This window comes from Erithacus rubecula, assembly GCF_903797595.1.
Source record: "Erithacus rubecula genome assembly, chromosome: 24".
Lineage (NCBI taxonomy): Eukaryota > Metazoa > Chordata > Aves > Passeriformes > Muscicapidae > Erithacus > Erithacus rubecula.
In genome coordinates, this window is record NC_136676.1 from 3348947 (window position 1) to 3365405 (window position 16459).

The 16459-nt window shown below is 40.3% G+C and overlaps 1 protein-coding gene across 3 annotated transcripts in view; it reads left to right on the forward strand.

Moving 5' to 3' along the window:
• Positions 1–10449, forward strand: part of PRDM2 (PR/SET domain 2) — a 51034-nt gene extending 40585 nt beyond the window's left edge. For all 3 annotated transcript variants that reach the window (XM_079326372.1, XM_079326373.1, XM_079326374.1), the window contains 2 exons: positions 2198–2308; positions 3018–10449. In XM_079326372.1, the coding sequence (XP_079182498.1) occupies positions 2198–2308; positions 3018–7375 (4469 nt within the window). In that variant the 3' untranslated portion in view covers positions 7376–10449. The remainder of the gene's footprint in view (positions 1–2197; positions 2309–3017) is intronic.
• The last annotated feature ends 6010 nt before the right edge of the window (positions 10450–16459 follow it).

The window sequence follows — 16459 nt, forward strand, 5'->3', positions numbered from 1 at the left end:
AAAATTAATTGGCTCTTGGTTTAAAGACTTTGACAGTAACCTGTTGTTATGCTGAGATTTAGGGCTGCTGTAGAGTTAGATGCAGAACTGCCCTGTGGCTTCATCTGGAATACCTTGGGCACTGCACTGTTGGGGAAAAAGTGTCTGAGCATGAGGGGCCTGTGCATCAGCCTTTTCATTCTTATTTTAATCTCACCTGTCAAGAGAGATAAATCATAAATTGTAGTGTTTTTAGGTCAAGATACCAATAGTGGTCTTCAAATAAGTGGTCTGCAAAAAGGTTGAGAGTTCTTAAGGTTTTATGAATTAGGTATGATTTGTGATGTCACTCATGAGGTGTATTGGGATGCATGTTTGATTCCTTGGAATGTGTTGAAATCTTATATTTCCACCTTTTCCCTAGAAGTGGAGCTGTTGGATTGTGTTACTGTACATTCCCAGAGCAATTTCAAGTGACTTGGGAGATACTTCTGGAAACTTCTTTGATATCCTTCATACTCAGGTCTTGGTAGTGTTGGTTGTAATTATGAACATTAGAGATGACAGTAATTAAAAAATGGTGTTGAAATTGGACATTCAGTAGCCTGTCAGGTAGAGAAAGATGTGCTTAAACTTCCTTATGCCTTTGTGATCACCCAAATATGTGCTAAATCTTCTGACAGTTGCAGGTGTTTTGTATAAAAGCAAAATTGAATGTTGCATTGTTCAAACAATCCATTATCAGTCCTGTATGGCAGGTTAGACATTAGCATCATCATAATAATTGAGGATATTCAGAGCAAATTGCTGGTTCACTTTGGGAAGGATGTGTGTGTCTTTTCCAGAGGTGACAGAAATTCAGTCTGAGTGACTCTTGTCAGGTTATAAGACTAAAATTAGACTAAATTAGATGAGAAATTGAAAAAGGTTTATTATTTACATACAACTGAAACACATTGGAATTTGGGGATGGCCTATGAAATCTTAGCTCCTTGAGAGGAAATGCAGATAATTTCTTAGATTGTTCAAATCAAAACAAGTGTTTCCTTTTAAAGCTGAGGCTGTCTGAGCTGTTCTCTTGGGGGGGTTTGTGTACTTGGAACTTCTCAGACTGAACAGAGGAGCATTTTTTAAAAGGACATTTCAGTATCTTGGCTCAGGATACAAAAATATTTTCAAGGGGTGAAAAGGAGGAATTTGTTGACAGGATTGTGACGTGGAAGAATGTGATTCTAACTGGGAAATGGATTTAGGGGTGAAATGGACATTTCTGATCAGAGGGAATGGGCAGTATTTTATGAAGTGATTTGTGTGTTAGAGGGGCAAAGGAGGAATTTGGATTGCAATTTCTGGACAGTTCTTCCCAAAAGTTCTGTGTAGAACTGTGGGGTTTCAGTGGTGGTTTCTTTATTCTGTGTGGAGAGTGCAGCCTACAGTGAAGTATTATTATACACCCATTATCATAATTTCTGTATGTTATAGGCCTGAGTCTGGAAGGTTAATGGCAAAAATTAACAGTAGTGCAGTGAAAAATGAAGTTTTCAGTCTGTTTACATCTTGCAGTACAGGTCAACTCTTTGCATATAATACCCTTTTGTGTTCATCATTCTCTGCAACTAATACATTCTGCTTCATTTTGCTAACAGAAAGTGATAACTTGAAAGTGGGTCTGTGTCAGGACCCAACAAAATACCTTCATCATTTGCTGTTACCCAGTCCCATCCACTTGCTTGTACTGCCTTGACATGTTGGTCAAGCTCATGCTGCTTCAATCTTCTCATGATGTTATTAGTTCATTGCTTTTATCATAACTCATCATTCAGAATGTTTATACAACTAGAGTAAACCTCTGTGAGTTTCTGTTCTGTAAGGTTTTCCAATTAACATTAAGGATTAACAGTATTTGGAGAGATTTTCTATTTTCATACACTTGTGTGAGATACAGGAATTTAGTGGCCTTATCAAGGTAACTGCATGCTGTGAGCTGCTTAACCCTGGGCAGGTGGTTTGTTCTTGCTTTGAAAGTGGGGAAAGTATTTCAGTGTCTGAAGTTTTTTACCTGAATGTTGTCTGTTCTCCTAATCAATCATTTCTGTTCCTCAGGAAAGCAGGGTCTCTACAGGAGTCTGTTATACTCCAAAGCTGAGGGTTTAAATCTGCCACTCATTTATGACAAAAATTGTTGAGCAGGAATAATAAATGCTTTTTTTCTCCCCAGGAAAGAAGAAGACTCAGGAAGGTAAAAACAAGGGCAAGAAGGCAGCAGATACAAAACAGAAAAAGACTGATTTGGATTCTACTTCTGCAGATATGAGGGATTCTAAAGAGAGTGAGTTCTCAGCATCTTATTTTTTCCTTCTGTTTGTCTTTTTGAATCAAGGAGTGCTTGGCATGTTTAGTACATTAGCAGGTTATCTTACTGTAGCAAAGTGAGCATGTTTATTTTGTTTATGTTGTTTACCCCAATTGTTTTATTAGTTAGGAACTTGGCTATTAGAAGCATGTCATTAAATGTACAACTCTGACCACAGGAAAAACTAATGTGCTGCAAATTTAGACATGAACCCAAACTCTTAGAAGATAATAGCAAAGTCCTTATTCTAGTGTATTTGGAGCACCATTGTGAGGATTGGCAGCAAATGTGTTTTCCTAGAATCATCACAGGACATTTTGGGTTGGAAGGGACTTTAAAGCTTATCTTCTTCCAACTCCCCTTCCATGAGCAAGAACACCTTTCACTAGACAAGATTTCTCAGAGCCTCATCCAGCCTGGCCTTATTTTCTTCAGCAGTGGATATACCTGACAACAGAGAGGTATAGACTTGAATGCAGAGGTGAAAACATCCATCCACACAAGTAGATAAATGAGAGGTGAAAACATCCATCCACACAAGTAAATAAATGAGAAGTGGTGGTGTTGTGTTGGGTCAGGAATGTTTATGTTATGCTGGAAGAAAAAGGAAAAGAAAGTGTTGCATATCCTGGAGTGTTTGGTAAAAATACCTCATGCTTTTCTTTATTACACTGTTGTGTTGCAGGTCATAAAGAAGAAGATGAAACACCTTCTGTTTCTGCTGTGCTGTCTCTGGAGCAAACAGCTGTGATTCAGGAAATGGTCAATCAAGATGTACTTCCAAAGCTGATGATCCCCAGTCCCACCAGTGAGCCACAAGTGGTAACTGAAGACAAACAAGGAGAAGCAATAAACTGTGCATCAGATGATTTAGATGACGATGAAGAGGATGATGAAGAAGAGGAAGATGAAGAGGAGATAGAAGATGCCAATATCCCTAAAGAAAATGCTGAAATGCCTTTGATGTGTGAGGAAAAGTTGGACTCCGTGGAAGAACAAAAGAGTACGTCAGAGGAATCTCCAGAAAGCTCTCCAAAGAAAAAACTCGTGGTGAAAATTCCAAAAGCACAGGGAGAATCCAACGGTGATGTTCAGGAAACATTCATGTTTCCCTGCCAGCATTGTGAGAGGAAATTTACAACAAAGCAGGGCCTGGAGCGGCACATGCACATCCACATATCCACCCTGAGCCACGCCTTCAAGTGCCGCTACTGCGGGAAAGCCTTTGGCACCCAAATCAACAGGCGGCGCCACGAGCGGCGCCACGAGGCTGGCCCCAAAAGGAAACCATTCCTCACACTCACCTCCTCCCAGCACCTGGAGAACGTTGCTGATAACCAAGTGGTTGTGGATGATGGGCTTAAAGATGACCTGAGTGTTGCCAGTCTTGTGCAAGACTCTGTTTTGGAGTCTGAGAAAGTTTCCCAGGAAATGTCAAACTCTGCGTTTGCTGAGGAGAATAAGGAGCCCAAAGAATTGCATCCGTGCAAATACTGCAAAAAGGTGTTTGGGACTCACACCAACATGAGGAGGCATCAGCGTAGGGTTCATGAACGTCATCTTATTCCCAAAGGTGTCAGAAGAAAAGGATTCTTCACTGAAGAGCCACCTGTCCCAACAGAGCCTGCCCCTGCAGTGCAGAGTGTGTACATAGCGAGCACAGAAATAGAGGAGGAAGGTGAAGGAGATGATGTCTATCTTATGGATATATCCAGCAATATCTCTGAGAATTTAAATTACTACATTGATGGTAAAATTCAGTCCAACAGCAACACTAGCAATTGTGATGTGATTCAGATGGAGTCCAACTCTGCAGAGTTGTATGGATTGAATTGTATAATCAGTCCGGTCACAGTGGAAATTTCCTCCAATTTAAAGGTTACACAAACACATGTGAATGAACCTGCTAAGGAACCCTCTAGCAGTGGGAGCAGTGAATCCAAAAAGAGAAGAACTGCTAGCCCTCCTCTTGTACCAAAAATAAAAACTGAAATAGACCCAGAACCTATAACTCCTACTAGTTCTTTAAATCTTCCTCTTAGCATTTCAACAGAAAGCTTACCTTTTCATAAAGAAAAAGGGGTTTATTTGTCATCAAAATTAAAACAGCTTCTTCAGACACAGGACAATAAGAAGATAACTCCATCAAGTGAAATCCCTAAAATAGGACCTTCAGTTACGTCATCACCTATTTTGCCTCCAGTATCCAGCAGGTTTAAAAGAAGGACCAGCTCTCCTCCCAGTTCTCCACAGCACAGTCCAGTGCTCCGAGACTTTGTCAAATCAGGTGAGGGAAAAACCGCGTGGAATGATAATATTCGGAGTTCAAAAATGCCAAAGTTAGAAAGCCACAGCAGTTCACCTGCTTGGAGCTTGACAGGAAGGGAGGACAAAGAGACTTTGAGCCCTCTTTGCTTTGAAGAATATAAAATATCTAAAGACTGGACAGCAGCTCCGACTTTTGGCAACGTGTGCAACCAGCAGCCGCTGGATTTATCCAGTGGTATGAAACAAAGGTCTGATGTCAAAAGCAAGACTCAGGTTCCCTGGGAATCCGTTCTGGATCTAAGCGTGCATAAGAAGCCCTGCAGCGATGCTGAAATGAGGGAATACAAAGAAAATTCCACACAGCCAACGTGTAGTGGTGTTAAGAAGAAGAAGCCCACCACCTGCATGCTGCAGAAGGTTCTGCTGAACGAGTACAACGGGACAGAGGGGGCCCTGGAGAGCGGGCTGGGCGGGGACAGCCCCAGCAGGGCCCCGGAGCCCCCGGCAGAGCCCCCGGCTGAGCCCCCTCTCTCGGCGCCGCCTTCCACCCACGCTCAGCCCCTCAGTTCCTCTGCCTCCCCCGTGCCACAGGCACCTGCAGCACCTGCTGTGTGCCAGCTGCCTCCCCTCTTAACGCCCACCAACCCCCCCTCCCCACCACCTTGCCCCCCTGTGTTAACAGTGGCCACGTCGCCTCCCCCCCTGCTGCCCACCATGCCCTTACCCATTGCAGATGTCTCTGCCAGTGCCACTAACACTTCCTCCTGTCCCTCACCACTCTCCAACACTACTACCCAATCCCCACTACCGGTTCTTTCACCCACAGTTTCTCCTTCTCCCTCCCCTGTCCCTTCTGTTGAACCTCTTATTTCTGCTGCTTCACCTGGCCCCCCTACACTGTCTTCCTCTTCTTCCTCCTCCTCTTCCTCCTCTTTCTCATCCTCTTCCTCCTCATCGTCTCCATCTCCACCTCCTCTTTCTGTAGTTTCTTCTGTTGTTTCCTCTGCTGATAACCTTGAAAGTTCTCTCCCAATAATAAAGCAGGAAGAAGCTGAAAGTGAGCAGCAGAAAGCCAGAGAAGATCCTCATACTTCAAGCCAATCAGGAGTAGTGCAGGAAACATTCAACAAGAGCTTTGTGTGCAATGTCTGTGAATCACCTTTTCTTTCCATTAAAGACCTAACGAAGCATTTATCCATTCATGCTGAGGAATGGCCCTTCAAATGTGAATTCTGTGTACAGCTTTTTAGGGATAAAACAGACTTGTCAGAGCATCGTTTTCTGCTTCATGGAGTAGGGAATATCTTTGTTTGTTCAGTGTGTAAAAAGGAATTTGCTTTTTTGTGCAATTTGCAACAGCATCAACGGGATCTCCATCCAGACAAAGAGTGCTCACATCATGAGTTTGAAAGTGGGACTTTGAGACCCCAGAATTTTACTGACCCCAGTAAGGCGAACGCAGAGCACATGCAGAGCCTGCCAGAAGATTCTTTGGAAGCCTCAAAAGAGGAGGAAGATGAAGATCTAAATGATTCTTCTGAAGAGCTTTATACTACTATAAAAATAATGGCTTCTGGAGTGAAATCTAAAGATCCAGATGTTCGTATGGGCCTCAATCAACACTACCCAAGCTTTAAACCACCTCCATTCCAGTATCACCATCGTAATCCTATGGGTATTGGAGTCACTGCAACAAACTTCACAACCCACAATATCCCACAGACTTTTACTACTGCCATTCGATGCACAAAATGTGGAAAAAGTGTTGATAACATGCCTGAATTACACAAACACATCCTGGCCTGTGCATCTGCTAGTGATAAAAAGAGATACACACCTAAAAAAAATCCAGTACCCCTCAAACAGACAGTGCAGCCTAAGAATGGCATGGTGGTTATTGCTGGGCCTGGGAAGAACGCCTTCAGACGAATGGGTCAGCCTAAAAGACTCAATTTCAATGTTGAGATTAGCAAAATGTCCTCCAATAAATTAAAAATAAGTGCATTGAAAAAGAAAAACCAGCTTGTCCAGAAAGCTATCCTGCAAAAAAAGAAATCTGCCCAGCAGAAGGCAGAACTGAAAAATAACTCATCTGAGACGGACTCTCACATCTGCCCCTACTGTAACAGAGAGTTCACGTACATTGGGAGTTTGAACAAACACGCATCATACAGCTGTCCCAAAAAACCCATCTCTCCCTCCTCCAAAAAGAATTCTTCCAAAAAAAGTGCAGCTTCTTCACCTGCAAACAGTGACAAAGGCAGCAACCAGCGCAGGCGCACAGCAGATGCAGAAATCAAAATGCAGAGCACTCAGCCTCACCTGGGCAAGACGAGAGCACGAACCTCAGGACCTGCACAGCTCCAGCTCCCCTCTGCCTCCTTCAAGTCCAAACAAAACGTTAAATTTGTACCTTCCATACGATCTAAAAAGCCAAATTCATCTTCATCCTTGAGGAACTCTAGTCCTGTAAGAGTGTCTAAAATGTCCCATGTGGATGGGAAAAAAACTAAGGTGGTTTCTAAGAACAATTCCTCTGGAATCTCCAGCAAAGCGTCCCGGAAATTGCACGTCAGAATCCAAAGGAATAATAAAGCTGTTTTGCCAAGTAAATCTGTGGCGAGTAAGAAAAAGGCAGACAGGTTCAGTGTAAAATCTAGAGAGAGGATTGGAGGACCAATCACTCGGAGCCTGCAGCAGGCAGCAAATGCAGAGGCAGCAGAAAACAAAAGAGATGAGAGCAGTACAAAGCAAGAACTAAAAGATTTCAGGTAAGCATTTAATTTGAAGTTGAAACAACCCAGGAACACGTTGCTTGCTGTTTTGCCAATTTTCTTGGTCTTTTTTTTTTCTTTTTCTTTTTTTTTTCCTTTTTTTTTTTTTTTTTTTTTTGAGTTTCTCATGCTTCAATAAAAACTAAAGTTGCATTTCCTAAAATGTGGATGAGCAGCTTTACTGATGCTGAGGTATGATGTACATACTTGATGCATTTTGTCATGTCATGAAACAGTACACGGTTTGTATAGAGAATGTCTTTAATTATAAACTGAATTGAAAACTCTGGAAAAAAATGTCAATACCTGAGTGCAAATAAACTTAATGTCATTAAACTCAATGTTATTGGAGACACTGACCTTGTATTTGGTATCTGACTTCTAAGGTAGCCCAGAATCATTCTAGATTTATTTATGGTGGTTCACTAAGTTAAAAAACATGACTGCATTCTTGACTCACTAAAATAACTTGCTTTGGTTTGTAATAAAAAGCATTCTCTGCATATATATATATATATATAAAAGAAACAAACCATGACCAAATACTTCAAAAATGTATGTGCATACGGACTGAGATAATTAAATACTTAATATAAGGGAAATAGACGTGTAAGAAAAGTTACATGAACATGTAAATTTGTTAGAAGTATCATGCTTTTATGTTTCACTATAAAACTTTATAATTAAAGTTCTATTTCTTTTTTTGAGAAGAAGCATTTTAATCACAAGAAAGGGTAATCCTTCAATAAATAAATAAAAATCTTAATCTACGTGCCTGAGTCCCGATTTACGTCTTCATGTAGTCTCTCAAATCAATAATATCTTTTGCACGGTGTTTATAACCTTTATTCCCTTGCTCCTGCCCTGTTTTTCTTGAAAACAGTCTTCTGCTTTGCTGAGGAACTTTCACAAAGCTCACTGGTAATTAAGAGTTCTTTTGGGGTTGGTAATTGCAGCTTTAGGGCCGAGGGTAGGGGCTGTGAATGGAAGTCATTGCTAGGGGAGGAGGGGGAGGAACTGGCAGTGTCTGTCAGAACAAGCAGAGCAGGATCTGTTCATTGTCAAAATCCAAACTCTTCACAGTTTGTTTGTCTTACATCCAAAATCTCCGAGGTGCAAATAGTGAGGAAATACTTTGTGAAGTAAAGGCTCAATATAACAGAATTGTTCCCAAGTGCTAGAGGGGAATTTGACTTAAAATAGTCCATACCCAAATTAGGATGCGTTGAAGGAGAAAAATGTTATTGGAATTTGGAGACTAATGGTGTAAAAATGCCTTTTAGGAACAAGAAATGTCTACCAGACCCCTTCCCTTGGGACATAAACATCTCCATGTTAATTCTCATCAGCTGCTCTCTTAGTTATGTGTGAAACTGTATTTAAATGATGCCAGAACAGATCACTAGAATAAGAAGCCAAAACACCACATCTTTCCATCTAAATGAATCATTTGACTTTAGGCAAAATAACCAAGTACTTGGAAATGGGTGCACATGGGAATTGTTTGGTTGTATTTGGGGAAATAACCATTGACCTGTGGTAAGGTTTCCTTGACTGGCTCAAATACCAGCCAAGTTGCTTTACTTTGGCTGCTTGGAGTCTTTATCAGTTTAGCAGATAGTTACACTAGGGAATTCTTTTTGTCTCTGAAGTAGCTTTCATAAATCTAGATTGTCTAGTCAACTTTTTATATCAGTTATAAAGTATGAAGACATTTTTTTGCCTTTGTACACTAATATCAGCACAGTTTATCTTTGATTCTACTCTATGTAGGCACTGTTGGGTTTTGATTTTATCCAGGAAATCTTTTTTTTTTTTTTCCAAGTCTTGCTTTATGTATATTTGTCTGCCAGTTTATTTTTCACCTTTCAGTTTTTCTGTGTAAACATACTTGTTCACAAATCGTTTTGTCATTTATCTTCAGGTTTTGTTTTGTTTTTAATTTCTATTTTCTAGGAATCTCCTGTAGAAACAAAACAATAAAAAATCCCTTAATGCCATGGTAGAGCTGTTGCATTCTCATCTTAGGATAAACACTATGCCAAGGGATGTGAAATTCAAGCTTGCAGAACCTGCAGAAGCTGAGTCACAACCATAAAATTGCCTGCAGGCTTCTTGCTCATGCTCAGTGTCAGGACTAGATTTTGTTACTTTGTGCTTGACACATGCAGGATGATTCAGATTAAAGCAAAGGTTGCTGTTAAAAACAAATGAAACCCCCACAGGAAATCATCCAAAGAAATAGTGGGATTAACCAAACCAAATCTTTTGCTGTTGATTTTTGTCTGCACCTTTGTGGATGGTGTTGGGCAGTTCAGTTGCTGTGCTTGGCAGAGCAGGTTCCCTCAGCCTGTCAGAAATCAGTGTAGATTCAGGGCCAACAATTGCAGCACTCCAAGTACTTTTGTCATATTTTAAGTCTCTTAAAGCCTTTTGTCTAAATGAGTCAGTAGAGGCCAATTTAGCACAGCAAAATTCCCTTCCCACCTTCCCTTCCCTTTCTGAGTCTTTTAGACCTCCAGTATACAGTGGGGAAAAAAAAGCCTGATTTGGATGTTTTATGGATTTTCCAAGTTATTTACACATGCAAATAAAACTTTATATAGCAGTGATGAGTTTCTAAACAGCAGATCTATAATGGATGCAGTGTATCTTTTTATGGATAAGAAGGCTAGAGCAGGGCTGCAGACCTGCATATTTTGAAAATGAAATATATAATTACTCTACAAGGTTGTACACCTCTAATTTAAGACAGTGAATTGGTCTATTGTTCATAACAGCTTTTTATGGAAATACTGTTTGTCACATGTTCATAGAGCTTTCACAATTACTGACAGAATGGATGGAAAATGACTAGTTTCTTTATACAGACACCCCATTTTATTTTTTGTTCTTAAAAAGTAATCTACCTCTTTAAAATTTGTAGTTTAATACTTGTTTGGTGAATTTGTGCCACTTTAACTTTCACTTTCACTATCATTCCCATTTTGTTACATTTCTGTTATGGGGACTTTATGTTGAAATATTGTATAAAGCATTTGTAGCAAGTTTAAAAAAATAAAATATTTAAAATTATTTAAATTGTTTTGGACACTTCAATTGTACTATATGTGATTTACATTTTACATTAATTTCATTTTGTTTTCATTTTGGGTTGTTAATCTTGGAGCATGTTCCTGTATTAAAGTTTGCTGTTAGTTATATTGTTTCTTCTATTGGAGAGTGATATAAAGACTATTCTAATGAAAACATTAAAAATTGCAATTTGACATAAAAGTGGGGTTGTCCTTGCTTTTGACCATTGCAGCCTTGCTGGAGGGCTGTAAATGCAGGTGAGCCATCAAGAGGGATTTTCCTCCTCCACATCCTTCCTGTGCTGTGAGTTCCACTCCTAGTCCTGAGTCCCTGGTGTTGCAAGCACTTAATGACACATTTTCTAAAACCAATAAAGTCAACTTTTTAACAACTTGGAGAAAATTTGCCTTTTGTGTGAAAAGCAGATGTGCCAGGAAAAGTGAAACAACCTCCATCTAGGAGGAGTTAAATGTGCTTGCATCCTTCAGTTGTGTCCCCCTGGTTCAGTGACATGAATTTATACCAGGTGACCACTTCTGACTTAGCTTGAGGAATTTTGGTTTTAATTATAGACACAGGTAATAAATTTAAACTGTTTAAATGAAAATTACATACACATTTTAACTTCTGATATTACAGTTTTCTATTTTTATATGCTTTAAACTTCTTAAATAGTTCAATTAAAAAAAAAAAGCGCTAAGATTTTTTTGGCTCTTGAGAATTTTGAAATGTTGTATTCCAACACCAAGATGTGTGTTCTGCTTCTTGCAGTGGAGCTGGAAGCATCTGTGTTTATATTAATGTGGCAGTGGGGTGGAATAATGGGATAAGGCTAAACAGCATTGCACAGTCAATTCCTTCTCATGCTCCCTACTAATCCAGTAGTAAGTTACTATTTTGTTGTCTATTCAAATTATTGCTTCTGTCTGAGTAAGACTCTTTTGTAGGAACTCTCAGTTTGGGTTTTTTTTGTGTGGGATGTCATTCCTTGAATGTGTTCTCTCCATAACAACATTTTCTGTGAATTTTAACTGATGGTGGAATGATGCAGAGTTTCCAACATTGTTCATGGAGTGTTTTTGCACTCACTACAGTTTGGGATTTGCACCACAATGGAAGAGGTGAATCCTTAGTCTACTTATAAAAGTAGTTACACCAAGGAGGTGAGAGGAAACCACAATGAAAGTTTTCTATATTTTTGTAGAAAATATAATTATTATTATATAATATTTTTTTTACATAGGTTTTGCTATATTTACCCAAGGGAAAACATACCCAGTGTTGTATTTGGATATTTTATAAGAAAAAGGAAATGTGAAAAAAAGTGAAAACTCAATTGCTGAGGATGAGACATGAACATGATTCATTGTTTCAGATCTTTTACTGACAGAGGAAATACAAGTTGGTGTTTGCTGTTGCTGCAGTCTGGGTATTTCAGTCACCTTTAAGGATTTATTAGCCATGTCTAGCAGTGAGCTGATGGTGAATAAACCATCCTCACTCTCTAATATCATGGCAGAAATCCTCTCACCATTTCATGTGCAGTTTCTCTGCAGTGATGTTACATCCTGTTGGGTCCTAAGGATGTGCCAGACTCAGATGTTCACCTGTGTTCACCAGTTAATCAGGGAAGTGCTGGGTGATTGAGATCTCCAAATGAGAGAGGATCATCAAAGACTTTCAGTCCTAAATCGGTGACTCATCACAAATAGAACTGTGCAGCTTTCATAGTTACTATTGCTATTGCATCTCATCTGCATAATTGAATTTCTCAGTTTTATAGCTGCCTCTGTATGATCAGTAGCAACAATAAAGCTGTAATGTTGCCCACAAAGAGCTGACACATCTTGAAATTCATCCAGAGAGGCAATGAAACAATTAAACTTGTCCTGTTTACAGAGCCCAAGTGACAGGCTGGGCGAGATCAAATGGGTTGTTTTAATAAAAGCAGCGATGCTGGAGCTGTTGTGCAGCCAGGAGATCTGACAGGTCGTGTTTACCTTTCTCTGTTTTTCATGTTCCAGTTTGCTGGAGGGCATGGGAAGCAGCTTGTGGCAGCAGCTGTCTGAGCTGTTTCTGTCCTGGGTGTTAGAGCCAGTCCAGGGGATGCAGCCCTGGTGGAAGCTCCCCAAGGGGGTTAAGGCTGGGGTGTTTCTGCTTCTCTGATCTGTCAGCATTTTGTGTTGCAAGACTCTTATTTAAAATTCTAGTTTTGTTCCTGATGATTTTCTTTGGGAAGATGTCATGGAGTTTGATGTCTAAATGTTCAATATTGAATGCAAATTGGAATAGCACTCACTTCATTTATTGTTGTTTGTGACTTAATTTCCAAAATTACGGGTTCAGCTCCAACTTTTTAGTGGAGTTGGGTTTAGCCAAGGAGCTGAATTGCTAGGGACAGACAAATAGCTTGTGAATGACCTTAAAAAGAGAACTTACATACTAATCCTGGCTTTATTTACTGAGTGTGATCTGCTTGAGTCCCGTGATGTTGTAGTTCTGCTCATGATGAAAAGGAGCTAAACAATTGATTTTGAACAAGAAGTACTTGCTGGTTTGGAGCTGAACTTTTGTGGTAAGTCTGTCATGAAAGAGGGGTGAACTTGCACATCTGTTTATTTAAACTGGAACAAATAGCAGTTTTCTAATGGAAAAAAGGATGCACCTTCCAGTACTTTGTAAGAATGGGATGGTGAGGAAAATGTATTTATTTCAGAGCAAAGTGCAAATAAAAATCTCTTAAGTGGGACATGGTATAAGTGTAATTAACAGTCCATTGTACATATCAAAAGAGAGAGTGGGAATTTAATGTTATTAATTATAAATTTTCCATGTGTGTGAATAAGTTGCTGTTATTTCCTAAGCTTTGTCTGGGATTTTTTTTTTTAAATTTAAATAATGCCTTACGATATTTTTTGAGCTAAATAAATACTGAGGTAACAGACTGCAGCAGGAATTGGTGCCTCTTTGTGCCCATCAGTTAGAGTCAGGCAAGGGCTAGCTGTTTAAAATGCAAGTGGATTGTTAGAGTGAAGATGAATGTAAAACATCCAGTGTCTAACATGACATCACTGCCAGAACATAGGACCAGGAGCCTGAGCTGCCTCTGCACCATCTCCAACCACAGCTGAATGTTGCTTCCCACACATCCCTCATCACTTTCCAGTCTCGTTTTGCTGCACTTTTACTTCTCTTAGTAAGTCTTTAAAAGTGGTTTTGATAGATCATACTTTTAGAGCATTCACTGGGGAAAGAGCACTGAAATACTGCTTTCTGTTTTTTTAAGATACAAGGCAGTAAAACTTAAACTCTAAGCTTGGGCAGGCATCAAGTTGGAGGGAGGCTGCTTAAGAGTTAGGTAGCTGCTTCATTTTCCTAATTTATTCACATCTCAAGTGGTTAGTGAAACAATGTTATGATCAGCAACATGCTCTTTGTTTGTATATATTTATCTCTCCGTTTAATTTTTAAAGACTTTTATGTTTCATGGGCCAGGCATGGTCTCTGAGTCATGTTTTGGATGACAGTACTCCCAGAAACTGCCAGAGGGTTGTGAGAAATGGCTTTGGTTATTCAGCAGGTGATGTTCCATCTCCCTGAAGTGCCAGGCTCAGCGTTCAGCCATTCAAGGTGGTCTGGCACACAGCAGGTGAGCAGCAAAACTGAACCTTGCACCACTCAATGCCCTGTGACAGTCAAAGAGTAATAATCTCATATCTGGGCCCATTTCAGCAAAGTCTGACTTGTTTCTAATGAGGGAGCCTGGAGAAAAGGACACTCAGAGGGGACAGTGTCTGTACAGCTCCCTGGCAGGAGGGTGCAGCCAGGTGGGCACCAGGTGGGCTCAGCTCCCAGGGCACAAGGGGCAGGACAGGGAGGCTGCCCAGGGACGTGGTGGAGTCCCCACCCTGCAGGTCACAGGTTGGACTCAGTTCCTTGGAGGTCTTGTCCCATCCCAGTGAGTCTGGGTTTCCTTCTGCAGTGCAGGCAGTGCTGCTCAGCAGGGTGAAATGCCTGTGGTGAAGTACATGCCGGGACATTTTCAGGGAGGTGATTTTGTTGGGAATGCAGAGGGTGAATTTCTGCTCAGGGCATCTGAAGGCTCATTCCCACACACAGACTGTGCATAGCCCCCAACCATGACTCAGTGGGGAAATTGATGTAGTGTTTCCTTTAGGCGTCGAGATCTCTGCTAAACATTGCAGTGTGGAAGGAGGTGGGAAGATGAGAAATACTGAATTCTTACATCACTGAGCTGCTTTGAAGAGTTTCACACTCAAACTCCACTGTCACTGGGACTTGAAGTCGTATTTTCCATTTATTATGGCAAATTCAGCATGTCACTCCTCTACCTTTTCAAATGCAAAGGACACTTTGTTCTGTGGTTTCTTTCTTATGTAATGGGATGTGCAGGACAAAGGGCTCACCCTTGTTCTGCTGCCCTCCAGCAATCCTTTTGAACTATTTTGGTGTCACCATTTCTGTAGAAAGCTAAATAAAATCAACTGCAGTGTTCCCTATGTGTGCTGAAAGTTTTCTCATTCTGTTAGGAATGTGATTCAGTAGATACAAACTTTTTATCAAGTCACATCACCTGACAGTGTAGAAGATGAGTATGTATACTTCTGGTTTTAATCCAAAATTGTTCACCTTTTGCCTTGCAAAATACTCTGTGCTGCTTCAAAAGGGCAGGAAGGGAAATTGCTGACATGATCCTGTTCATCTAAATTACAGGTTTACATCAAGATTTCTTAAGTGACTAAGACTGAGCTCAACTTGAAGTACCTTCAAGGTAACTGATTCTCTGAAGGAGCTCAGTGCTGAATTCCTTTCCAAGTCGCCACTTTAGGTCACTGGTTACTTTTAAAAATGTAGTTCTATTTAAGTAAAATGGTGCTGATACATCGATTTTGGAGTTCCCCAGGTGAACTGTAGGCGTGGTGTGAGATTTTTGCCAGCATTTCTCGCTGCTGGTTTGGTGTTCATCACCACAGCCCCTCGTGGGTGAGTGGGACTGATGCAGCAATGAAGAAACTTTAACTGCAGAGCACATGAAACAAAATTTCTGAGTTCTGAGGGGCAGCAATGCTGCTTTGGAGGATTAGGCTCTGTGAAGCACTGTGGCTGGAGAGTGCTGTTAGGGTGTCTTCCTGGCAGTCAGAATGTCAAGGATCTCTAGAACAGGTTTTTCCTGTTTGGGTTCATGATCATAACTCGTGTTCTCTCCTTTTGCTCCATGTGAAGGAAAGATAAAATCCTGACGTGTTCCAGCTCTTTCCCTCCTTTCATGAATAAACACACCCAAGTCTCCAAATATTCACAGTACAGCACGTTAAGATCCTTTTTGCCTTCTGCTTCTTCCCCATTTTCTATACAGTGAGTCAGGACTTTTCCATAGAAAAGAGAAACATCCCTTCAACAAAATTCTGTTCATGAACCTTTTTGTCTTGATAAATACTTTGTTTCACTGAAACCAACAAAGATCTTTTTCTTAGTGATTGATCCTTTTTTTAAAAATTTTTCCAAGACCTTGTTTTGTGTATTTATTTTCCCATTAAGCAATATACTGCTGCCCAAGAGTATATTACATTTCAGTCAGGGTAGCAGCCCTGAGGTTTCATCACACTGAGAACAGAAAGCCCAGAAATGGAATTTATCCACTCCCTGAACCCTCTTACTTCCCTTCTGGCCTGTGAAATTACTCAGCCTAATTCTGCAAAACCAAGAATTTGGGCTTAAACATCCACATTTCTATTTTTTTTCTCCTAGGCAGTCAATGATTTGTGTTAGCTTAGCTATTCTTTTACTTAAGAGTAGGAAACCCTTGATAGAATATGTTCCTGGCAACTTATTGTTAAATGTAATGTGGAATGTGTGTGTGTCTGACATTTTGGAGCATATCCTTGGGGTTATTTTAGATTACAGAGTATGATCCTTGCAGTAAAAAAAAACCACTTTAATTGGAAAAATGTGAACTTAAATCACCTGAATTTTTGCCACATACTGCCAT